This window comes from Melanerpes formicivorus, unplaced genomic scaffold, assembly GCF_026170545.1.
Source record: "Melanerpes formicivorus ecotype bairdi unplaced genomic scaffold, bMelFor1.0.p_v2 SCAF_58, whole genome shotgun sequence".
NCBI classification, from domain to species: domain Eukaryota; kingdom Metazoa; phylum Chordata; class Aves; order Piciformes; family Picidae; genus Melanerpes; species Melanerpes formicivorus.
Genome location: NW_027142410.1, coordinates 166,093 through 192,589, shown reverse-complemented (window position 1 = coordinate 192,589; position 26,497 = coordinate 166,093). Strand labels below are relative to the sequence as shown.

General features: G+C 42.0%; 2 protein-coding genes across 3 annotated transcripts in view; both read right to left on the bottom strand.

Annotated features, from left to right (window-relative positions):
* LOC137452736 (cytosolic phospholipase A2 epsilon-like) overlaps positions 1-4,612 on the bottom strand; it is a 31,648-nt gene extending 27,036 nt beyond the window's left edge. The window contains exons 1-2 of the mRNA XM_068161383.1: positions 4,470-4,612; positions 2,745-2,817 (exon numbers count right to left, since the gene is read on the bottom strand). Coding sequence (XP_068017484.1) covers positions 2,745-2,817; positions 4,470-4,496 — 100 coding nt within the window. The 5' untranslated portion in view covers positions 4,497-4,612. The remainder of the gene's footprint in view (positions 1-2,744; positions 2,818-4,469) is intronic.
* Positions 4,613-7,846: 3,234 nt separating this feature from the next.
* The window catches only part of LOC137452734 (cytosolic phospholipase A2 epsilon-like), a 42,463-nt gene continuing 23,812 nt past the window's right edge, over positions 7,847-26,497 (bottom strand). For both annotated transcript variants that reach the window (XM_068161381.1, XM_068161382.1), the window contains 13 exons: positions 24,187-24,329; positions 23,955-24,044; positions 22,246-22,283; positions 19,763-19,898; positions 17,157-17,293; positions 15,740-15,962; positions 14,748-14,862; positions 13,615-13,752; positions 13,232-13,339; positions 12,236-12,427; positions 11,588-11,757; positions 10,209-10,395; positions 7,847-8,832 (listed from right to left, as the gene is read on the bottom strand). In XM_068161381.1, coding sequence (XP_068017482.1) covers positions 8,624-8,832; positions 10,209-10,395; positions 11,588-11,757; positions 12,236-12,427; positions 13,232-13,339; positions 13,615-13,752; positions 14,748-14,862; positions 15,740-15,962; positions 17,157-17,293; positions 19,763-19,898; positions 22,246-22,283; positions 23,955-24,044; positions 24,187-24,329 — 1,886 coding nt within the window. In that variant the 3' untranslated portion in view covers positions 7,847-8,623. The remainder of the gene's footprint in view (positions 8,833-10,208; positions 10,396-11,587; positions 11,758-12,235; positions 12,428-13,231; positions 13,340-13,614; positions 13,753-14,747; positions 14,863-15,739; positions 15,963-17,156; positions 17,294-19,762; positions 19,899-22,245; positions 22,284-23,954; positions 24,045-24,186; positions 24,330-26,497) is intronic.

Sequence of the window (26,497 nt, the reverse complement as noted above, 5' to 3'; positions counted from 1 at the left end):
AGGGAATTGGACTGTAGATGGGACACACCCAAATGTGGGAACTGGCAAGTGTTCACTGGTCCAGGAATATCAAAAGCCCCAATGAGCCTGATGGGAACAAGGGTGTGCTCAGTGGGAAGGGGGAATGTGGAGAACACAAACAAGGCACTAAATTCACAGGTGGCATCAATGATAACAACTATGTCTCAACACACACATATGGAAATTAATGTTATAATTTACACACTCCTGGATCAATGGGAAGAGACAGAACAGTGCCAGGGTGCATTAAATCAAGATTCAGGGTTTAAAAAGCAGAATGGAACAATTTACATTAGCTAAAAATACTATCTCATGCACTGAACATCCATTAAAGGTCTTATCTATTCTGTAGGAAATGTTGGTGAGTTTTTGAACCTGTTGTTATGGATTAATTTTGCCATCTCCATCACTTGAAAAATAGAGCACATAGATCAATAATTACATGAACCCACTGCTCCAGGTTGGGAGAACTTCTAAACAGCAGAATATTAAATAGAATGATTCAAACAGTTCACAGAAACCTAGAGCAAGAAGTGACCTTGAGAGGAGGAAAGAATAAAATGGGATTCACTTTGGGTGCAATTGCCAAGAGATAGAAGCAGATGATTTTAAATGTTACAAATCTGTAGGATGACTGAGCAGGAGGTGCCACTTACCAAGTCATTCTATTTAGAATGGCTTATAGGAAAAGGAAAGCAATAAAAACAGAGCTGGGAAAAAGAAGAAAGAGGGGGGAAAAATCAGTATTAGGGCAACGGTACTGTAAAGAACTCTTTGTTGCTGGTGATGGAGGTCCACATGCTTCTGGGTTTCCTAAGGCAGTGTCAAGCTAATTTCTAAGGAACTGTAAAGATGACTGAAACAACTTAACAATATTCTCCCCACTTTTACCCACAAACCATCAAAGTTCTGTACAAGTGGTACACTTTTTATTTTAAGCCTCCCATTTTGCTGCTCCTCAGTGAAAGTCACCTGCAATTACCAGCAAGTTTTCTGGTAATTGCAACTGACAAATCCTAGGCTCAGCAAAATCAAACGTTGCTGGAATTCAGCAGCTGACTATCAAAGCCCAGTTCAGAAATGAAGCATGAGCAAGGCAATGCCATAACTGGCATGATTTGCTTTTCATACATGACAGGAGTACCCAGAAAGCAACACATTCACCTTTTTCAGGTACTGGTTTGGTTTTGTTTGTGCATATCTTTTCCCCTCAATATTTTGACTTATATTACCATTTCAGACATGATAGCTTGGTGGTGAATGTCTCATTCCATTTTGCAGGCAATATCCACCAAATGTTTCATAGCAAATGGCAAAACAGCCTCAACCTGGAAAGCCCATGTGGATTTACTGGTGTCCAAATCTTGTGCCACACTCCAAAAGCACCTCTGTCATTCAAGCTCCTTTAAGCAGCTTTGCAGGCTGCTAGAATGTGTCTAGGACTGGGAAAAAGAAATGTCTGAGCATTTCGATACCTCTCCCTTGCTCTAGAAACTTTCTAGTATTGGGAAGGACAGCATCAAAACACAGGAAACTCCCTTCAGGATAAAAGTAGTTTCAAGACAAAAAGAAAAAGCATTGATCTAGAGAAGAAAAGGGTGGAGGGGAAGTTTGGTGAGCTCTTTATGTTGATGGTGGTTTAATAGAACAAGATTATGTGAGGAGATATTTAAGGGCTGTAATTTTCCTCACATCTTTCTTTCAGCTCAGACTGCACATTTGTACCCTCAAATAGGTTTTAGCTGTAGCATGATATTTCTCTGCAGACATCAACTGAACTTCAAATCTCCTTTCTGCACTTTAGCAGTAGTCCAGTGGGAAGGTCCATACAGATTTTTCTTCCCCATAAATTCATCAACAAAACAGCATCTTACTTCTCTTCAATAAAAATCAAGTGAGAAATTCTTCTTCACATCCATTTGATCTCTAGAGAAATTGTAGTAGAACTTAAAACAAATCATTTCAGAAGGGCTTGAACAAATAATTTGTCTTGCATCATTTTAACTGAACAAATTGTGCTTTCCTAGAGAAATTTTCTGGATTCAGACCTTCTTATTTGTATAAATGAATAAATGCAAGACAATCAGCCATCTCCTCAGACTGGAGATGATTATCATTCACACCTTTTTTGCTAGTGCTGTGCAGTTCAGGTGTTTATAGACCATTAATAAACTTTTATGTAACTATGATTCTGATACATTTTGTAAAAATAATGAAGAGCAGAGAATGCAAACACTGTGAGCCCTCAACTAAGTTTTGAAACATGACTGTTCCTATAGCTGAATCAAATTTGGCAGCCCGTGAGAGATGCCAATTATACAGCCCTGAGCTCATGTAATGTATTCTGTGGTAGGCCTAGGGATGCACATGGTGGACACTACTGAAGAAGGAATCACAGAAAGAAGTGCCCCATCTAAACTTCTTATGGCAGCCTTCCCTGTGGATAAAATCCTTTCTTTGCAGATTCAGATGTGAAACATTTTGTGCATTTTGTACAACCATCTTCTGAAGTATAACCAGAGCCTCAACTTCAGCATTACACTGGCAAAGCTATAAGAACAAATACCACCCTCTAACTGCGTTACCTTATCTTCAGCATACCACAGTCACACATCTTCTCTCTCTCTCCTTTTATAAATACTCTGCAGTGTTTGTGACACTTGGTTATATTCCAAGTAGTTCTACATGCTTGTGGATGCTCCAGGGGCACAGCAGATACTCACACAAGTCTGCTTTCCTGGCATTTTTCATCCGTATGATTTTTACGGTGAGCAAGTTGCATGGAGATGGTTCTGTCTGTTGAACAATACACAAAATGCATGAGATGAGCATGCAGAGAGGGAGAACAGAAGCACAGTCAGAGGTAGCACTGAATTAAGCATTTCAATTCCAGCCATCCAAAACATTTCCGAGCCAAGGGTTTTCCTTGCACATAGTCTTCTCCTCCTTCCCAGAAGGTTTGCAGCAAGGTGTGGCCAGAGAGCACATTCTTATCACAGACCAAATCTCTGATGTCCTCCATTTTACATTAAGAGGAAACTTGTGGTAACCCTCAGCTTGGGGTGTCTCACACAACCCAGTCACAGAGAAACACATGATAGTGAGCCCTGCTATGCTGACGCACATCATGGCCTTTGCAAATTCAAAGGATGTTAACCTATATCCACTATATTTCACAACAAGCAGCAGACAGCCTAGCAGGGCAGGAACTAGTAATGATATCATGGTGTAACAACAGTGCTCATCAACTGCTTTATAGCTATAAACTCCATTGTTATGTCTGACAAAGAGCAGTGATGGCTCTTAGAAGAGATCTCTTCCACAGACATACTCCAAAAAGGTAGAATGAAAGCAACAACTCTGTAATTACTTCTTTCTGAGTAATTCAGCACATCCAATCTTCCTTTAAGTAATTTCACAGGAAACTATCAATGGAAATCACCACAAAAAAAACCCACTTCCTAACATTAAGTGATTGTCAAAACAAATTTACTAAAACTGCCAGGAATCTGGTGTGATTTTGTCATCCTCTCTCATCTAAGCAAGGATCAGACAAACACAGTACTTGATCAAAAGTATGGGGGCTGAAGGTGAGGTACTTTTTTCCTTAGATAATAGTCTTTTCTAAATGAATACAGGGAATGTAACCCTCCTGGTGAATTCTCTAAATGAAAAGCAAACCAAAAAAGCAACCACAAAGAAACCATCAAAACCAACCAACAAATCTCAAAACCCCTTAAAATTACCAAAAAAAAAACCCACCAAAACCCCACCAAAAATCAAAACCAAATGCCCACAAACAAAAATAAAACAACAACAAAGAAACCTCAACTAAACAACAACAAAGAAACCTCAACTAAACAACAAGAAGCCCAAAAATGAAAGAGTAAAACTATGCAGTGAGGAAACAAACATATAAAAGACAGTTCATGCACACTACCTATAGAGCAGGGAAGATCACTGCAACAAATTCATAGATCAATATACAACAATGTGTCAGCACTCATTCCCTTAGGCCCAAAACCCTCACCACTTTCAAAGAGAGCAGTGTTTAACACTTCACCTAGTATTAGTTTCCATGCACTCATTGACATTGGTGATACCTGCTTATTCTTCCTCAGTGGGATGTTTTATCTAGTCTAGTCAAGTCAAGCAAAGAATAACAGCAAAGTCCAAAAGTGGTTTTTTTGCCTTGTTTTTTAATTGGGGATTATCAGAATTGTTAAATTATAGCAATATTGAAATCCTTTCATTCCTGAAGGCCAAACCACAAAGCAGGCACTAACCCCAGGCAGAAACCCTGCTTTGCTCTCAGCCATGGTGCTAAAGAAGAAATCTCAGCACTGAAGATACAGGACATGGAAGGACATTTCCTACAGCAGGTCCCCTCTGCCACCAAGGAGCTGCCCACATAGCTCATCACAGAGCCTCCTCTTTCCTTTTCTTACCTGGCTCTTACTGTAGAACAGCCCCATTGTGATCTTTTCTGTGTCCAATCCAGGTACAAGATATGGCAGTGGATGGTTATGAAAAAGTCTCAACCAGGCAGGTTCTCGTGCTTTAAGCTGCCAGGAGCAGGCAAGCTGGTGTGTTAGTGCCTGACTCAGTGCTGCCTCACCTCTCCACCTCCACTTGAGCAATCCCCAACTCCTCCTCCTTGATGCCCAGAAGGTGAATGCGTGCTGCACACCTGTACTGAGACGCAGACCCAGTTCTGGGCATGGTAGAAGGATGGTCTTTACATCTGTAGTTAGAGGGATATTCAGACCTGAAAGAGATCTTCCCTTCACAATTATAAGCACTGGGCAAATGTTTTATATTTTTAAGCACCCCTGCCACTTCTTGAGGAGGTCCAATCTGCTTTTGCATATTGGAGAACTGCTAAACTTCAGCCACTTGTGTAGAGGAGACTTACACTAGCCAGGGTCCATTCTGGTTGCCCAGGAGTGGGCAACAAGGATTTCTTTGGCCAAAGACATTGACAAAGAGATGTGCATACAAAAGATTTGTAGGTTTTTTTATTGCCTATAGTGAGTGGGCAGGTCTGCCTAAAGACACATCTGAAAGACTTTTTTTTATCACCATCTGACCTTTGATTTTTGCTCAGCTCAGGCAGTAAGCTGTCCTTCAGTCAAGCAGCTATTGCAGTAACAAACGGTAGGGTAGGGTAGGGTAGGGTAGGGTAGGGTGGATAGGATAGGATAGGATAGGATAGGATAGGATAGGATAGGATAGGATAGGATAGGATAGGATAGGGTAGGATAAACAAGGTTGGAAAAGACCTTTGAGATCCCTGAGTCCAATCTATCACCCACCCAACACCATCTAATGTTTGGTTGCATGGTATAGTTGATTAGGTGGTGTTGGATGTTAGGTTGGACACTATGATCTTGAAGGTCTCTTCCAACCTGGTCTGGTCTATTCTATTCCATTCTATTACATGGCACCAAGCACCCCATCCAGTCTCTTCCTAAACACCTCCAGTGATGATGACTCCACCATCTCCCTGGGCAGCCCATTCCAATGACTAGTCTCTGTGAAGAATTTCTTCCTAACATCCAGCCTAAACCTCCCCTGGTGCAGCTTGAGATTGTGTCCTCTTGTTCTGGTGCTGGTTGTCTGGGAGAAGACACCAACCCCCACCTGGCTACAACCTCCCTTCAGGTAGTTGTAGACAGCAATAAGGGCAAATGCATGCAACCATTCCCAGCTCACCTGTTGGAAGTGATAGACAGTTCCTCTTGCAAAGGCAAAGCTTTAAAAGCTCACTGACATTCTCAAAAATGTTGTTACTTTGTGCATTTGAATGTAGGTGCTTCAGTGGATAATCTCCACGAGGACACACTTGGGAGAGTGACATTAACATTCAAATTAATGTTAATTATTTTGTTCCCACATATACTTTAAGGATTTGCAAGGATTCACTGTGCTGGGCACTGCACATTGTGTGCTGGGGTCCCTGGCTCAGTGAAGGAGCACACAATGAGCAAAAATAAAAGGCAGTTTTCTTTTCAAAGAGGCATCATCCTTGCCCCTTTGAAATTCAACAGAAAAATTGAATTCTAAGTTATATCATTTCTCTTTGCACCGAATTGAGTTGACAAAAGTAACTTCACAGAAACTGTATGATTTGAATTTCATAAAACAGCTGGCATTTTAGGATAGGATAGGATAGGATAGGATAGGATAGGATAGGATAGGATAGGATAGGATAGGATAGGATAGGATAGGATAGGATAGGATAGGATAGGATTAGCCAGGTTGGAAGAGACCTTTGAGATCATCAAGTCCAACCTATCATTCAACACTATCTAATCAACTAAACCATGGCACCAAGCACTCCATCCAGTCTCCTCCTAAACACCCCCTGTGATGGTGACTCCACCACCTCCCTGGGCAGCCCATTCCAATGGTCAATCACTCTTTCTGTAAAGAACTTCTTCCTAACATCCAGCCTAAACCTCCCCTGACCTAACAAATAGACCAAACAAGTGTCACCCAGACAAACTTTAAACGTACAAAGGGTGGGTGACTAACAAAAAAATTCACAAATTGGTAGTCAAAGGAAGGTAACCCCAAAAGAAAATGCTCCAGGAGAGATTGCAAGTAGCTCATTTGTAAGCCTGTTAAATGTTTTTTGTCAGTGATCTGGAAATTTAAAAAGAAGAATCACTATTAGTGCCCTGTTTCAAAAGGGGAATACTCAAATATTGAGGAAGATGAAGAAAGAGCTCTCAAGAGTAGGAGGAACTCCATGAGAGAGGGAAAGGTGGGTTTCATGTCAGCAAATGGGACACAATGCAGATACCCCAAGGCTGACTTGAGATGCAGCACACCTATGTCAGTAGATTAATTAGTCATGGTTACAAGATGGGCTCATTTGGCCTGATGAAAAGCAGGGTTAGTCAGGCTCAGGTTGTCACACACCTATCTGGCTTTTTTTCTGTCCTGCTCTTAAATTTCCCTTGTAAAACACACTGAAAGATTTTTCATCCTGCTCTGTTTCATTAAAAAAATAAAAAGTCTTCAAACCCATGGGAATACAACAAAAAATGTCTCTGAAAAAGAGGGATCCCATGAGCTAATCTGCAGTTGAATCACAGCTACAGCTGCCTCACACCTGGAGGGTTAATATCTGGGTTTAAACACCCAGTGCTGCAACTGAAAGCAGGGTGACATTGTGCCCTTTCAAGTGTTCCAGGTGCATGAACACAATGAACATGTACATACAGCAAAATATGACCCACTTCTCTTCTTCTACCACCCAAACTGGTCTGAGATGCACTATCACCTGTTTTTTCCATAGGACAGAATCATTTTCTACCATTCATTTCCTAGAACTTTATTTTGTAGAAACAAATTTGAAACTTCTGAGCCCAATTAAGACTCTTCTGATGTCAACAATTATGTCTGGTGACTCAGTCTGAAGTTCATTGCAACAGCAGAAGCCTTTTATTATCAACTGGGGCGATAATCTGAAGCATTTTCTGAGCTGCTGTGACCAGTCTTGTTATGCATCACAGCTCTACAGTGCAGAGCTGCTGTTGTGAAAGCCTGAGCTTGTGATCTGCCTGTGGCAGAGCTGCAAGAAAGGAGCTTTTGTCAGATACCTCCCCCCAGAAGACCTCTAGGATTCTTGATGATGAGAAACCACTCTCTCAGGGCAATTCCTGCAAAAGACCATTTGCAGGAAAGTGTTCAACAGTTGCAAAAGAATCTCTGGAAGACATCTCAGAAGGCCCTCTTGCATTGGCCTGTTCTATGCAAATACATAGAAGCCACTTCTCATTTTATGTAATGATGGGAAAAACTGCAAGGCCATCTTTCAACAGCAGTCCAGGAAGGTGAGGATGAGTGTGACAGGTCAGTGAGCAGCATGTCCAAGAGAAAATGAAAGGAAAGTTGGGCATCAGGACTACTACTGGGGCTGAATATATGTGCTTCTGTGAAAAGCAGCTCAGAGGACTCGTCTGACCATCTGAAACAAAGATGAGCAAATTAAGGGGCATTTTTTATTGATGGTGAAAACTGTAGAGATCTTTACAACACTGATAGTAACTTCAGAAATCTGTTTTCAAAGAGCAGTGAAGAAAGCCAGTTAAAACAAAACAAAACAGAACAGAACTCTTCATAGTGGGCATGCAATCAAATCAGAAATGACAACCTTCAATAATGAAGGTAATCAAGACCAACACGGTGCTTGGTCACAACAGAGGAGTTCAAGGCATTGCTGTTCTGCCAGACAGAAACATAACATAAAAATACTGGTTTGATTCACATGTCAATGTGCTACATATTCCACCATTATCTTACAAAACACTATATTTATTTATATGGAATATATATATCTCAATTGGTGAAGTAACAAGGTAACAAAAGTAAACACAAATTTGATGCTTTTGAGTTTGATCTGGATTCAGACACTGATAAATTCCAATCTGCTTGGTTGAACAGTCATATAAATAAAATGAATTGGAGTCCAGCACATCCTCAGGATGATGTTTCTACTGCAAGTATCTCTGGCAAGCATCAAACATCTTGGTTTCAGCAGGAAATAGACAAGTTAAGAAATATCTGGAAGGTTGAAGCTAGTGAGTAGTGGCTAATAATTGCGCTGCTTCCTCCGTGCCACTGCCAAGCGCAGGGCTCGAATAATCAGCTTCTCGTTATTCAGGACATTGTAGTCAGTCAGTTTCACCAGCTTGTCAAAATTCTCTTCACTGAAACACACCTCCCTTGTTGTAAAGGGGGAGAGGATGGTGGAGACATCAACTTTGCCTTCTGACATCTCTTCAGGACTCCTTTCTATACCTGAGGGACAAACCACAAGGAGATGCACCCATAAGATTTTATTACTGTATGAGTCATTTAGGTTATTACAGGAAGAAAGGCAAGACTTGGAGGGAAAGATATGATCTGCCAGAGGGAAGCAAAATAAGTCTAGTAACACTGTATTCTTCAGACTGTCCAAAAATTATGCATATCCAAACACCTGGGAAGGAAAGTAACATTGGTTATCAGCAACACTCATAAACCTTTCCTTGGGCAATATAAAGTCTTTGTTACTCAGACTAGAAAAGTGCTAGCAAAAGGAAAAGAAAATAGTCTTGTACTGAATGAAATAACAACACTCTCACTGAAAGTGCAGAAGGTATGCTGGCACTCAAAGGATGTAACTCATATTAAAAACAAAGATCTTTGTCTAGTTCAGTTCTCACTCTGAGAGATTACTTGTAATTTATGTCAGCAGAACTGAAATGAGTGGGCTACCACCAAAACCTCCACAAGGTTTTGCCTCCATCTTTGTTTGCAAGCATCAATGCATTATAAGGTCGTGTCTGTAGGGTAAAACAGCTCGTGTCTGTAGGGTAAAACAGCTCGTATTAAGGACCTGCTACCCATATAGTTTTACCTTTGTTCTACTCTCTAGTAGGGCCTGTGGAATAAATGTCTCCTCTCATCTCAAATGTTTTCATAGAATCTGAGAATCAAATCATAGAATCATAGAATCAATAAGGTTGAAAGAGACCTCAAAGATCATCAAGTCCAACCTGTCACCCAACACCTCATGACTACTAAACCATGGCACCAAGTGCCACATCCAATCCCCTCTTGAACACCTCCACGGACAGTGACTCCACCACCTCCCTGGGCAGCATATTCCAATGGCTAACAACTCTCTCTGTGAAGAACTTCCTCCTCACCCCCAGCCTAAACTTCCCCTGTCACAGCTTGAGACTGTGTCCTCTTGTTCTGGTGCTGGTTGCCTGGGAGAAGAGACCAACCCCCTCCTGGCTACAGCCACCCTTCAGGTAGTTGTAGACAGCAATAAGGTCTCCCCTGAGCTTCCTCTTCTCCAGGATAAGCAAGCCCAGCTCCCTCAGCCTCTCCTCACAGGGCTTGTCCTCGAGGCCTCTCCCCAGCCTTGTTGCCCTTCTCTGGACACGTTCAAGAGTTTCAATGTCCTTCTGAAATTGAGGGGCCCAGAACTGGATTTTAGGAAGGCTTCTGGAGTTCTCAGAGGTCAGACACACTGACAGAGACCACTTTTTTTTGTCAGTGATGAGACGGATAATGCTGGCTTTGGAAGAAAAGTTAGAAATGACAGTGAGACATTAGATGTGAAATGAAGAGGACACACATGGCAAGTGACTGTTTATTAAAATGGGTAGCCACACTTGACTCACCAGGAGCTTTATATTTCTTGAAAGTGTCATTTACTAGTGGGAAGAAAAGCACTGTTGGAGCCTTTGGACTGTCAGCATCTTCGAAAACATAGCACTCCTTCAAGTTTTCCCTGTCTTCCTCGCTTATCTCAATTCTGGGAAATGGAATTCCTTGCCCCGAGATGTACTTTGCAATCTGATCCAGAGGCTGGACAAATGAATAAGACAAATAAAATCAACACAAAGGACCAAAACTCAAAAATGATCCAGAGACCCGGATTCTTTAAGCTCCAGCAGCTAACATGAATGTCCTACGGCTTGACTAAGGATGTTCTGTTTCAGATGAAAACAGCCATAACCAAAACAGATATTGCAGTTTTGCTTACTCTCTGCATCACTTCAGGCAAAACAAGAGAACAGTGATTTTTTTTTTGAGCCCAAAACAACAGGACTAATTTTATCATTCAAATGAAACAGGTTCAGAAGTGGAAAGCAAAAGAAATGCAAGAATGAAGAGAGAACACAGCAGTCCAGATTATTCTGTGTCATCGTCTTGACTTCATTATTTATCATTTTCCCAATATTTCTATCTTCTGTATATGATTAATAATTACTCCCTATTAGCAAAGACATTTATAAACATACCTTATGACTTCAGGAAGGAAAAAGCACTTTAATAGATGTATTTCCTACAAGCCTATGTTTATTTGTATCTTATTCTCACTACATATGCAGCACTTACTATATTATTTTTCAATATTACTCAAGCCCAACATAGTATCACAGTATCATTCAGGGTTGGAAGGGACCACAAGGATCATCTAGTTCCAACCCCCCTGCAATGGGCAGGGACACCCCACACTAGATCAGGCTGGCCAGAGCCTCATCCAGCCTGGGCTTAAACACCCCCAGGGACGGGGCCTTGACCACCTCCCTGGACAACCCATTCCAGGGCTTCACCACTCTCATGGTGAAGAACCTCCTCCTCAACATCTCCCTTTACATATCCCTAAGACTAAAATAAGATTAAAATACCAAGGGACCCATAGGGTTTCCCATTTAATCTCTTAAGTATTGTCAGGATTTTCCATTCTCTCTGAAACTGTTTTTGCAGACTTGATTTACCAAAACCTGATCAGAGTTCCTGAACATTTCTCAGCCAGATCTTCAAAAACTCTTAGATCCACTGCAGTAAACACCTTGATTATTTTAAAATGCCTGCATCCATCACTGTCTTCTAACATCTTTCTTAGTTACTGAGAAATCTAAATAATACATCAGATAATAATAATAATCTAGTTCCCAGTCCAGTATAGGAATGTTAGTTGGTTTCATTAACAAACGCTAGAGCCCGAAAGACCACGAAGGGAAAACATCTCAGATACTGTGACTTTTCTTACCAGTGTCTGTGACCCTCCACTGTAATTTAAATGCAGGATGACATCCACCTCCCTGTTCAATCTCAGAAGTGGTGGGTAGCTGGTATTGATGAAAAAACCAGTGTCAACCAAGGAGAGATCATCGTTTGCTGTTTCCAGCAGTTTATTTGGGAAGGAGTCTATCACTGTGTCTGAAACAAACAGTTCTCATTACAACAAATAAACCCCAAGATTGTACATTTGCAGAAAATTAAGGAAGGAAGAATGGAGAGCTCCCCTCCACCACCACCCCCATTTTCCCTGTCTGTCTCTGAATCACTAACAGTACTGATTTACAGGAGAAACACACCACAGCTTTTTCCTTCCTTCCTTCCTGGACACCTCAATTAGTTTTGGCCCTAAAAGAGAGATCCATCCCTCCTGCCTCCTCTTGGCTGTGTTCACCTTGTCCACTGGAATACAATCCCCACATAAGCAAATTCAATTTCACCCCTCAGAAAATCAAATGCTTTTCACATCTGGTTTCTACTTGTTCCATTTGTGGAAGGGAGAAGTAGAATTTCTTAAGAAATCAGCCGTGCCTACTCCTTCTCATTGGAAATCCTAAATGAATTCTCAAACCTAAACCTCCTAGACCTCCCAGAAATGTTACAGAAAAATATGCTGTGCCTTTCCATGTAGAAAATCCTTCACTCTCCAGGTACTTGCTATGCATCTGGAAGCCTCTGATAAAATTGGGATACTGTGCAATGGTTGGGCGTCCTGTTAAGACATCTCGCAGTGTGGAAGAGAGGGCACTTGAAGGAGTGAATAGACATGTGTCCACCTCATAGGGATTCATTGATAAAAGAGGTTCTTCCTCTGCAAGAAGGAAAGAAGACATTTTGAGTTTGGGACAGTTGTCTGAAATGAGTAATATTTTTAAAAGCAGAATAACTAATAACCACAGTTGTCAGCATCCCCCACCCCAGAGGTAACTCAGACATACTTGTAAGCCATTAAGGTCTATGCTACTGAGTAGAGCTCAGCATTAGACAGTGAATTAAAGGACAGCTACCTTCAGGCAGTATGCTGCAAGACTGTAAGCACCACCTCCCTTTCTAGGCTTCCTCAGATGATCTCCACCTCTTTTGTGGCATGTGGTAGAGGTGAGAGCTGAGTCCCCAAAAGTGCAGGAGGACAACACTAGCCTTTGAAAAGGACACCTTCAGAAATACCACCCAGCTGTAAACGTGAGCTATGTTAGGAGACCAGCCACTCCAGGTTCTTTGTGCAATTTAACAGCAAAAGAGAGCTTTCTCCAGGGGGCAGTTCAGTGGAGAAAAGCGCCTTCTGCAAGGAATGTTTTCTCTACTGATCATATTAGTGGCCAAGGAAGACCATAAACTAACTTAGCAATCTTATGATGTGCTCTTAATACAACATGATTTCTACATGTGGCTGGAGACTCTTTCTATGGCTGTATTCCTCTAAATCAGGCAGAAATATTTCTCAGCTAATGGCTCTGCTTTGCTTTTCTTGACCTCTCTCTGACTTTGACAGTATCTCTTTAGGCATTAGACCTCTGCATGGGATGTAAGCAACACATACTAGTGGTAACAAAACAAAACAAAACCAACCAAACCAAACCAAACAAAACAAAACAAAAAACCCTAATAATCTCACCAATATCTTTTACTCTATCTCTGGTCCATCTACACCAGAAGTCTTCTGAATCAGCAGCCAAATTCCAGACATACATTACATCTATGGAAAAGATACTACTCCACATGCCTGTAATGTGAAAGAATAGAAACTGATTGATGGAGTAATCTCAGAAGAATGTTAATTGGTACATACCTTCAGTCCTTCCCCTTGGACACTTCCTTTCTGTCTGAATGGATTTATTTGTGGGCATACTTCCTAAGAATGTCCTTGCAAATGCAAATTCATACCTGCTCAACCTGTTTGCTGGTGTCTCCCCAGTGCTGTCCACCACCACCACCCATGCGCTCCCTCACACCAGCTTCCTCCCGAGCAGGCCACCTTTCCCTCTAGGCAATAGTCACCTTGCATATAGCAGATCCGAGTCTCTGAGAGCTTCTTCACCATCCGCCCCATAAAGAATTCACTTCCAAAAAGTTCTGCACGAATAGATGCTCCATATTTCAGGAGACTGACTTCATAAGGAGTGAACTCCAGCCACTCTACAGCAACAGCAACCAGACCATGGAAAGGGAAAAATATGTCAACTGTTGCTAAACAGAACAGGACCAAAATCATACAAAAGGCACTGGGTAGTTCATAACATGCTGTCCATCAGCTATATCTGTATCTGTGCTGCCTGCAGTGCTAACGCCATAAAGTCTTTTCACATCAAGGGAGGGTGGTACCAGGCCATGATACAGCAATATCCAGCAGATAAACCCTCGTCCACATGAAACCAGAAGAGTTCCTTGCAGTTAATCTTACCCAAAAATATGTATTGCTCATGTGTGACTCGTTCCCTTTAGGGTACCAGTGACAGAGAACTTAACATTCACTTAGTGGCCTGTATTCAGATGCTCATATTAAACAAATACTGGGGAAAATCAATACTAGACAAAATTGTGATTTTCCTGCCAATGGACCCAAAATTCAAGGTTTTCCCTTTAACTGTTCAAAATAAGACCATGTGGAAACATCACAAGAATTAATTTCATCACAAAGTTTTGGTGACTAGGGTGAATTGTGAGTTAGGCATCTTCTGTGCTATGACTGTATTTTCATTTCTAGCAACATGGAGAAATCAAATTCTAAAGACTGAACATGTCTGGATTTTTCTTTTTATTTTCAAGGATTTCTCAGTATTGTCTGACATTTTAAAAGGGGTGGGGGTTTTGATGTTAGAATGAAAGAATCATGAAATGTCCTAGGTTGGAAGAGGCCTTAGAGACCATCTACTCCAACCCCCCTGGCATGCACAGGGACACCTCTCAACCAGACTCAGATGCTCAAGGCCTCATCCAGCCTGACCTTGGACATCCCAAGGGAGTAGGCATCCACAATCTCCCTGGGCAACCTATTCCAGCGTCCCACCACCCTCAGACTGAGGAGCTAGAAAGACTATTGTATTATTAAAGCTGATTACATGCATTTAGATATTTTTTTTCAGGTTACTCAGATTGTAAAGTTGTTAAGAAATCTAAATCAGAACCATTACCTCTGAATGCCTGAGCGCTATAGCTGGACTTGAGGTTGATGGCCACATAGATGGGCAACGGGTTCTGACCACTGTCCACTGCCTGCCGTTGGTCCGAGAGTCTGTGCTCATCTTTCTGGGTTTGATTAAAAATGGTTTGTGGAAAGAGGTGAAAAACAACTTGCACATGGAATGAAACAATATAATATGAATTATTAGCTCTATCTAGGGTCCTCCTGCCCATATTCAGCTCATTGGATTTTTCTCAGAAATATCTGCCGTGAGATATTGCTAACTTGGCAAGTATCCTAGAGGAAGCAGCTACACCCTGTGTGGGTTCTCAGATATTGAGGTATGCAGAGAGGTTGATTGTAGATTCAACAAGGACAAAAAAAAAAATCACAGGAAGGACTATGTGGCTATGTGAAAGCTACGGTACTTTCCTTGGCTGGATCTCAGTGAGCAGAATTGACCCTATTTCAGGGTATTCTGCAAGTATATTCATGTGTAAGAATATGACCATTTAAAACTTCCTTGTATAAGCACAAAACAGAAGGAAATTATTGAAATTACACTGGTTTTAAAGTATCAAATTTTGTGTTACTCCCTCCTAAAATTTGATAATCTGTTTGAATCCTTTCCTTGTGCAGTTTGTAAATAATTCTCTTCATACATGCATGAATTTAAGCTAGTGAACTAAATGATGTCAGATATTTAAGGGTCTCCTCTAGTCAGAATTACCAATGTGCAAGGTGATTAGTTTACATTTCAAAACAATTCTTTTCACAGTATTTCCTTTCAAGAAGAAAGGATACCTTCAAGTGCAATGCCATGGCTTCTTCAGTTCAAGATCAACCTTACTTTAAGGAAGAGTGCTGTTCTAATAGTGGATCTGAACAGACAGAAGCTAATCAACTACAAAATGAATTATTTTCATTAGTACTACTCAATGGATTTATTTTCTTCTCCTTTATAGCTATGGAATTTCATCAGATAAAAAAAAAGAGTAATACCTTATCATGTAGCATGGATTCAATGACAAGCCCCCAGAGATCTATGAAAGAGGTGTTGTGCCCTTCTTTAGTCCTCTCCATCAGGTCATTGTAATAGTACTTCAGACAATCCAAAGTAAAACAGCAGGTCTTGGATTTGGTTACTTGCTTGCGAGCCTCCTTTATTGCATCCTCCAGATATTTTTGTGACCAGTTGGCATCTTCATACAAGTTTGCCATTGTCCTGAAGAAACGCCATAAGAAAACAGTGAAAGAGGCATAGTGCTGTGGTTTGGCTTCCTGATTGCCAGGTTCTTAATTCTTACATGGTTCACAACTAAATATTAAACACACCTAAAATACTCTGATCTCAAGAGCAAACAAAACCCCCAAGCTTTTCAGGTTTTGGCGATAAAAGTTTATGTAAGATCAAAAATCATTTGAGAAATTGAAGTGGGGAAAAAAAAAGGTAATAAAAATATGCCCAATCTATTAAACACAAAGACTCTACAAGTCCTCAGAAAAATCCATTTCTTGAAATGTAGGGAGTATTCCAGGGAGCAGTCACTACTAGTTTGCTCAAGTTCTACATTTGTTCCCAAGCATCTGGTAGCAGCTCTTGTCAGTGAGAGAACTGGGCAGCTCTTGGGTCTTGGGCATGTCCTAGTATGGCCCCTCTTACTTGTCTTCTTGAAATCATAATACAGGCAGGTACACTCAGATGTCCACATACATACAGAGAAGTTAAAAGAATTTTAGCAAACACTTAGACCAACCTGCCATTACAGCTAGGATTTACATAAAGGACTGGCACACAATTCTGTGCAAAAAGCTCCCCACTTCCAATCAGGCAAAGCTACCTAGAACCCATTTGATTAAATACTTGTTTTAAGTATGACATCATCTGCTGTATGCCCACTGGAAGAAGAGAGCACTTCACGATAAGCGACCACATCTGCAGTCTCTCCAGTGTCAGTAACCTGGTGTCATTTGTTGAACAGTCTGTTACAGCATTAATTCCACTAGCCCCAAATACATCTTTTACCAGAGGGAGATGCATTCTAACTCCAAAATGGAAGTGAGAATAACCAGCAAATGGCAGGCATAAAATCTTCTTCCCATCTTTCTTCAATTTCCAGTCTAAAGACAAATTCGTTGCATTCAGTCTAAGGTATAATTGATAAAATATGAAAAGGTGATAGAGCATTTGCATGAAAACATCAGGCATGGACTGTGTCAGTGTAGTGGCAAAAGCAGGTGATGAATGTGACAGTCAGTCTTTTACTCAGTGTGCTTTGTTTCTTTGCTCTAGGTGGACATAGAGGAGACTGTGGGGAAAATGCAAGTGCTTCTGGTTTATAAGCTGGTGGTGCTGTATGAAGGGTCAACAGTACTGAGCAAAGAATAGAAACATAAACCCTGTTTGGACCATTCTCACCATGTGGTACCCGATAAACCACCAATGTAGGTAATGCAGTCCAACAGGTTGAGTTTTTGGAGACCCAGCAGGCTGCCATACATTGCTGTCAGCGATCTCGTCCCTCCCCCAGTTGTTGTGATGGCCACCACCGGCACCTGTTCAACACAGCAAGGAGCAAAAGCCACGCACATATTAGACACAAGCAATCCTTCTTCATGCAGAAATCAGATAACAGGTTACAGGAACTGATACAAGCAGTGACATCACTTTGTGCAAGAAGGATGTGATTGTTGCAAAATGCTTGTTACCACAACCTGACTGATGAGAGAGGGAAGGCTTATGTCTTACCCACTCAAACTGGGTGGGTGGAAGGTAGTTTACTCAATACATAATTGGAAATCAACCTCATCACCCTGGAATTCTTCCCAAAGTGTATTATTAGAAGCTATCACAGAAAACGCAGGATTTGCCCTGCCAGAGCAGATTAGGGATCCATGATTCTGCCTCTAACAATGACCAGAGCCTCAGAAGAATGCACAGCACCCTGTAATCAGCCAGACCGCACAATAGCCAAAGCCTTCCTGGCCTCAGGCCACTAATTACTTATGTCCTGAAGCACAACCATCAATAGGGCTTCCCCCTTCCAAGGTCCAAGTGTAATTGGAGCGACAGACTATTCTTCTCTTAATCTTTTCCTGATCTAGTACACCCTTTGCTTCCGTTAGCATCACAAGCTGTGTGAATGTTTACAGGACCTCTGGAAAAATGTCTATTTATACCTTTCAAGTATTAGCTTCTAATTTCATCAAGCAATTGCTGTTCTAAAATCAACGAATAGAGGTCAAAGAAAATATTTATCCCATTCTAGGAAAGAAAATGGGGGGGGGGGGGGGGGGGGGGAGGGAGGGTGGAAACTCCACACAAGACAGAAGTTCTTCCTACTCTAATCTCAACAGGAACTTAAAATCTAGGAAATGTTGTAAAACAATAATGAGGAGAAAAACAATCATCTTAACTAAAATTAGAATAATTGCATGTAAATATAGCTTCATTTTCATATTCTCTAAACTTTTTCATTATTAATTAAAATTCCACTTATGATTACTAATAGGTGGGGGTTTTATTCAGTTTAAATGTAAGCCAGTTGACAAGGAAGCACAGATTGGCTTTTGCCACAGTTTTGAAGTTAAATGCATGAATAGGAGAGTCATAGTAATCAGACTTTTCAAAAAACAGCTTTGGACTTAATACACACAAGCCCTAGGAGGAGAGGCTGAGGGAGCTAGGGTTGCTTAGCCTGGAGAAGAGGAGGCTCAGGGGAGACCTCGTTGCTGTCTACAACTACCTGAAGGGAGGTTGTAGCCAGGTGGGGGTGGGTCTCTTCTCCCAGGCAATCATCACCAGAGCAAGAGGACACAGTCTCAAGCTGCACCAGGGGAGGTTTAGGCTGGATGCTAGGAAGAAGTTCTTCACAGAAAGAGTGATTGCCCATTGGAATGGGCTGCCCAGGGAGGTGGCGGATTCACCATCACTGGAGGTGTTTAGGAGGAGACTGGATGGGGTGCTTGGTGCCATGGGTTAGTTGATTAGATGGTGTTGGGTGATAGGTTGGACTCAATGATCTCGAAGGTCTCTTCTAACCTGCTCTATTCTATTCTATGCCATGCTATGCTATTTTATCCTAGTCCTGCCACCTCAACTACTTTTTAAAGTGTCAGGAAACTCTAAGACATGCAAAAACATTCTTGATTTCTCAAGAATTTTCATTTCTATACTATTCACTGCTCCAAAATTCAAAATATTATTAAAAATTTAAAAAAAAAAAAAAAAAAAAAAAAAAGAAGAAGAAGAAGAAATAAACCCCACACCAACCAAACAAATCTGTACATTTCACACAGCACTGTTTCTGTTAATTGTCAGCTAAAGAGGATTCTTGCTGTTGGTATGTTTGCACTTTTCCCATTTGCAATACCCTCGCTACAGATAAGTAGTTACCACGCTTCTGACTGAATTATGGAGGCAGAAGCAGGGGCTCCACTGATAATGTGACACTTTCAATCAGCTATTTTATCTATATAACTCCGCAGTGCTGTTAGATTCTTCTCTTCCAGCTTGATGGTTTTACTCTAGTGGTCAGTTTTCCTCACAGCACACCTTTGCTGCTGCAGAAACCCCGCAAAGTATTTTTATTTAGATGTCCATGTGGAATTTTTTGCTTCCATCCCTCAAAATCCCTGACCATGACAAATAACATGACCACCACCTTGTCTTCCTTACTGAGCTAATGCTCACTCTTGCCCAGACATCATCCTCCAGCTGTTCCATGTTTGCACACTGTATGTCTTCCTCCTGAGACTCATGAGCAACATAAACAGGAATCAGTTTAACTGAGGAGCTGTTGAGAAGTGTTGGGGTCTGCACAGGCATTATCCTGCCTATCATGCCCTGCTGCATGAAACATCTACTGCTTCTCTTGTTCATCTCCTGCCTTAGATGGCCAGGCCTGCCCCACAACTGCAGGATTCATTAAGTTGTTGGGTGTTTTTTTTTCATTTGTGGTTTCAAATTGTGATCAAGGCCCAGATCCCCAGGGGCAAGTTGTACCAGGGAATATATTGGCTTGCCTCATGCTCTTTCAGGTCCTCCTCCAGATTCAGAATCTTTTTCAGAGCAGCAGCAACATGTTTCTTCCTTTTCCACAGGAATTCTCGCTCTTCTGCGCACAGGCCAAACCCCAAGCGCACATCCAGGTTTCCTGAGCTGTAATACACAGTGAGACAAATCAATGTACATGTCATTTATAGCTGATATCAAGACCTTTATGGCATGTAGCCAGTAAACTCCCCAAATCATCTGCAAACTAAGATATTTACAAGTGTGTGTGTATGCATACATACATATATATATCTTTTCTTCTGTTCATATATATATATATATGTATGTATCTATGTATGTGTGTATATATATATATGAACAGAAGAAAAAACAGCATGTCTCTTGACAGTAAGGAGCAGTAGTGAGGATGAAAGGAAGTTTTTCAAGGTGCCTTAGATTTCTTGTGAGCATGAGGACAAAGACAAGACACATCAGCCAGGGAAAGACCACCAAAAGGGAGTAATTATTCTGTACCCATTCCTTCTCATCACCATGACATCCTGGACAATTCAAGTGATGTCACCATCACCTGTTCTCAGGTTTTGACAGATCACTGATTCTCTTTAAAGTGAAGGTCCTAATGATCTGTGTGATGGAGCTTGGACTGCAGAGCAAGGATCTCCCCCTGCTCAATCTCTGTCCTGTAAAATCCAGCTTTCACTTGTGTGCTGAACAGATTTCTAGTTAAGCATTCACAAGCTTCACCTTGAAATATGTAAAAATGTCCATCATTTTGCCCACATGGATGGATACACTGAATTTTGTCCCTTGAGAAATGTGAAGAACAAGCCAAAAAAGATTCAGGGAAAAAAATAAGGTACACAGTCAATCAGATGGTAGCCAATGTTTGTGCCTTCAGCAGCACAAATGTGCTTGTTACTGAGCAGAACACTCAATGTTGACCAAATCTGGGTCACCTCACCCTCTGGTGGCTGAAGATTCTATCCTGAGCTTCCTTTCACCAGTATTTCACAAATAAGGAAGTTTCAAGTGTTATTGTTGATAAGCTCTGTTCTCCAGCAAATTCAGTATATCACAGTGCAATTTTGAACACAGAATAAGGTCAATCATTCCACCTTATAAAAACAACTTTTTAGTGATAGCTTAAAATTTCTCTTGCTCTCTCTCTATAAACCTCTATTTGTTAGATTTACATTTTAACATAGTCTGTTAAGGGCCAAGATTGAGCAGGTAGCTCTCCTTCCTATGCTCTGAACTCTACCTACAGAAACATGCTCTGAAAACCAACCTGGCTTCCCTTCTGTATACCACCCAACAATACAAATGCTGTGAACCCTACAAAGTTTTCAGTTGTACCACAATTTTCACAGAATTATGGAATGGTTTTGGTTGAAAGGGACCTTTAAGGGTCACCTAGCTCAACCCCCCTTCACTGGGCAGGAGCATCTTCAACAAAATCAGGTTGCTCAGAGCCCAGACCATCTGGACCTTGAGTGTATCCAGGGGATAGAGCAGCTAACACCTCTCTGAACTACCTGTGCCAGTGTTTCAACCAACCTCATTGTTAAAGCTTCTTCTTACATCTCATCTAAATCTATCCCCTTAGTTTAAAAACATCACCCCTTGTTCTGTCACAACAGGCCTTATTAAACAGATTGTCCTCATCTTTCATACAGGCTCCTTATTAACTCATGAAAGGCCACAGTAAGGTATCCCCAAAGCTTTTTCTGCTCCAGGCTGGACAGCCCCAACTTGCTCAGCTTTCCTTAACAGCAGATGTGTTCTATCCTGATGGGGAGTTGTCATCAGAGTGGAGTAGAAGGGGAGAATCACCTTTCTCAACCTGCTGGCCATGCTGCTTTTGATGCAGCCCAGGATACGATTGGCCTTCCGGGTTGCAAGCAGGCACTGCCAGCTCATATCCAGCTTTTCATCCACCAAGAACACCTGGCCCTTTTCCTCAGAGCTGCTCTCAATCCCATCATCCCATACCTGTGCTGATACTGGAGATTGCCCCAACCCAAATGCAGGCCCTATAATTGGTGCAATTCTGCCCTTGAGCATGGGTTGGTAGAGATGGAAGTGGCCAGGTTGCAGCCCGCATTCTGCTCAGTGAAGCAGGAGAGGGGCAGAAGCCAGGCTGCCCCTATGTTTGCTTTGGTGTCTTTGAGAAGTTGGCGAGGGATAGAATTTATTTCAGTCATAATGTAGACCTGACTGTCAGTATAAATGAGCAGCTTTGCTCATGTCTAAGAGCAGTATTCACAAAATAGGCTGATTTACTCTGAAGAAACCTACCAAGGTTCATAAGCTCATCTTGAACTGCGTGATCCTGTAACTGTGGTAGACTCACACTTACCTCAGACACCACATGAGCAGAGGACAAAGCACTCACGTGGCACATGTTCATCTCTCCACCTATGACAGAAAAACCCCTAGAAAGCTAGTTTATAGTAATCCTGGATGATAGGACAAAAAGAGGCCATCTTACCATTTCCGTGCTGTCAGGCACAAGTGAAAGGAATGATCCTAGAAATCCAGAAAACAAAGCTAATCATCACCAAATTTTAAAACATTTCCTTCCTCCAAACTCAGACCATGACCTTTCAGTAAGAGAGGGGTCTCTAAAATAATAATTCACATAGCTAAGGACATGATTTTTTGTACAATTAACCTAAGTCTCACTTCCTACTCTGGAATCAAATTTTGTTTTCTAAGAAGCCTATTTGGGGATGTTGGTGTGCCACAAGTTTGCATGTTACACCAGCTCACAGTGAGGACATGTGAAAGGAATTAGAATGAAGCAAGTTCCCTTATTAAATGAGGGGAAGGGGGTGGAAAGAGAAGAAAAAAATCACATACAAAAGCATTCTCAATATCAATACTTAGACAAATTAAGATCACAATTAAGCTTGTGTTCTGGGTTGTTCCAGTTAGAATTAACCAGGTTGGAAAAGACCTTCGAGATCAGCAAGTCCAACCTATCACCCAGCCCTATTCAATCAACTAGACCATGGTACCAAGTGCCTCATCCAGTCTCCTCTTAAAATCCTCCAGTGACAGTGACTCCACCACCTCCCTGGGCAGCACATTCCAATGGCCAGTCTCTCTTTCTGTGAAGAATTTCTTCCTAACATCCAGCCTAAACCTCCCCTGGCACAGCTTGAGACTGTGTCATCTTGTTCTGGTGCTGATTGCCTGGGAGAAGAGACTAACCCCCAGCTGGCTACATGGCAGTCATTTTCGTTCCTTGAAACCACTTCATTCCAATTTTGGGCTTCAGGCTTGCAATGTATATAATACAATTATTGTTAGCATACCTGCTTCCTTAAAAATGAATAGGGTGGTCTTCATTTTTTAAAATGTTTTCAATAGTCATGGAATCATAGAATCAGAGTATTGTCAGGGTTAGAAAGGTCCTCAAGGATCATCTAGTTCCAACTCCCCTGCCATCAGCAGGGACACCACACACTAGATCAGGTTGCTCAGAGCCACATCCAGCCTGGCCTTAGAAACCTCCAGGGATGAGGCTTTTACCACCTCCCTGGGCAACTTGTTCCAGTGTCTCACCACCCTCATGGTGAAGGACTTCTTCCTAACACCCTATCTGAATCTACCCATTTCTAGTTTTGGTCTATTGCCCCTAATTCTATCACAAACTGAGACCCTAAGAAGTCTCTCCCCAGCTTTCTTGTGGGCCCCTTAAGATATTGGAAGGTCTCCTCGGATGCTTCTCTTCTCCAGTCTGAAAAGCCCCAACACACTCAGCCTGTCCTCATAGGAGAGCTGCTTCAGCCCTCTGATCATCCTTATGGCCATTCTTTGGACATGTTCCAGCACCTCCAGATCCTTGCTGTAATAGGGACTCCAGAACTAGACACAGTACTCCAGGTGGGGTCTCACCAGAGTGGAGTAGAAGAGGACAATCAACTCCCTCAACCTGCTGGCTATGCTTCTCTTGATGCAGGCCAGGATGTGATTGGCTTTCTGGGCTTCAGGTGCACACTGGTGGCTCATGCTGAGCTTCCCATCCACCAGCACCCCCATCTTCAGCACTGCTCTCAAGCCAGTCCCTGCCCAGCCTATATCAATGTACAATTTTACAGAGTGGCACTGTTCACTTGGCAGCTTTTTTTTTCCAGCAGGACAACATTAAGCACATTTTGAAAATATTTATTCCAAACAGCTCACAGCACTTACCTCTTCTACTATTATTTCCTTCTGCAGAGGGAGTGACTTCAAAGGGAAAGAAAGGACCCCGGATTTCTCTGTTTCATTCCTTTCTGCCACCTGAAACAGTGTGAAAAGTGGTAGGGAAGTGCACGTGAAAGATTTGTCATGTCTAAATGTCCTCCCAGTTCAGTTTGCTGGTTACATTAATTGCTTCATCTAACTTCATTAAGGTTAATGATAACAGAGAATGTGAAAGCACCTCTTCTGGTAATATGATATCCAGTCTTGTCTGGTCATTGATGACACAGTGAAACGTGATGATCCTGAGGCTGGCATCAGAGTCCAGCAAAATCTTCTGGCTTCCTTCATGGGATCCTTTCACTGTAAATGTGAGCTCCAGGTCTAAACAGAGAGAACAAAGATAATTTCAACTATTCCAAGCAAATACACATAACTGATGCATAAAACTTGCTTCTACTCTGCGTGCTTTGTACCTGATTTTCCTCACACAATGAGTGACTGAAACAGCTTGAAAGCTGATGTAAAAGCACCTTGGTGGATCTCTGTAAATATTCATATTCAGAAATCACACTTTTAAAAAAAATAACAATGTCTCTTGTTATTTTGTAGGTGCTTTCTATGAATAAATAAAAACAAGGTTCATTTTTAAAGGCATTTTGGATTAAACGAGAGAAGCATTCATATGATGTCATTTACAATTTGCTGTGTGTCTTGTCTGCCACAACAGCCAAATGACTCAAACCCCCAAATCAAGCAGACTACTTGGCATGTCAGCAAAACTGAAACAACCTGTAAAGCCAAGGGTGAAGGTGCAGGTGTCTGTGCTGAGAGACCCAGCTGTAGGAATGAGAGTGGTTCCTTGTATTGAAAAGCAAGAGAGATCACATCCTGTTCTCTTGTAAGATCAGGGCCAAGAGGCATATAATTTTAGGCCACTAACCTTTCCTCCCCACTTTACATTTCAGGCTGAAGCTTCCTACACTGCAGCTCAGCCACTGCTATGATTTTCTTCAGAAAGGTCAATTTTCCATGTATTCGTTATCTCAAAGCAGCCACGATTGTTGAGATCTTTGTCCCCCTGAAGAGCAGCTTTACACAAGCTACTGACTGTTTCAATGAATTTAAAGACTGAGGAAGAGTCCTGCTACGTTTGTTAGAGCTACATTTTACAGGCAAAGTCGTGCTTGGGTGGTGGTTTGCTTTGATACATTTTTACAGGTAAACTTAGGAGCTTAAGTTTATTATTTTTGCTTAACAACAACAATAACAACAAAAAGTAAAATCTCTTTCAACACCCTGGATATGAATCACAGAATCATAGAGTCAATAAGGTTGGAAAAGACCTCAAAGATCATCAAGTCCAACCTACCACCCAACACCTCATGACTAAAAAAACCATGGCACCAAGTGCCACGTCCAGTCCCCTCTTGAACACCTCCAGGGATGGTGACTCCACAACCTCCCAGGGCAGCACATTCTAATGGCAAATAACTCTTTCTGTGAAGAACTTTTCTGGTGCTGATTGCCTGGGAGAAGAGACCAACCCCCACCTGGCTACAACCTCCCTTCAGGTAACTGGCTGGAGGATAGCCCTGAGGAGAGAGACTTGGGGGTGCTGGTGGACAAAAAGCTCAACATGAGCTCTCAGTGTGCACTTGCAGCCCGCAAAGCCAATCAGATCCTGGGCTGCATCAGGAGAAGTGTGGCTAGCAGGTCGAGGGAGGTGATCCTCCCCCTCTACTCAGCCCTGGTGAGACCCCACCTGGAGTACTGTGTCCAGTTCTGGAGCCCCTATTACAAGAGGGATGTGGAGGTGCTGGAACGTGTCCAGAGAAGGGCCACGAGGATGATCAGAGGGCTGGAGCACCTCTCCTATGAGGACAGACTGAAGGAGTTGGGGCTGTACAGTCTGCAGAAGAGAAGGCTCCGAGGTGACCTAATTGTCGCCTTCCAGTATCTGAAGGGGGCCTACAGGAAGGCAGGGGAAGGACTTCTGAGGATCTCAGGTAGTGATAGGACTAGGGGGAATGGAATGAAGCTGGAGGTGGGGAGATTCAGGCTGGATGTGAGGAGGAGGTTCTTCACCATGAGAGTGGTGAAACCCTGGAATGGGTTGTCCAGGGAGGTGGTCGAGGCCCCGTCCCTGGGGGTGTTTAAGAGCAGGCTGGATGAGGCTCTGTCCAGCCTGATCTAGTGTGGGGTGTCCCTGCCCATGGCAGGGGGGTTGGAACTAGATGATCCTTGTGGTCCCTTCCAACCCTGAATGAAACTATGAAACTATGAAACTATAATTGTAGAGAGCAATAAGGTCTCATCTGAGCCTCCTCTTCTCCAGGCTAAACAACTCCAGCTAAGAAGAAACCTTTCATATGCTCAAGTCCAACTTAAACATCCAGGATAAGATTTCTACCTATTCATTGTGAGATCATTTTAAAAGAAGGTCCAACTTAGTCAAACGTTTTCATTTTGAACAAGCAATAAACAAAACCAATTAATATTTCCTTTCCTCCCCTCTCCCCCTTCAGTTTTAATCCTATTATCTATGGATG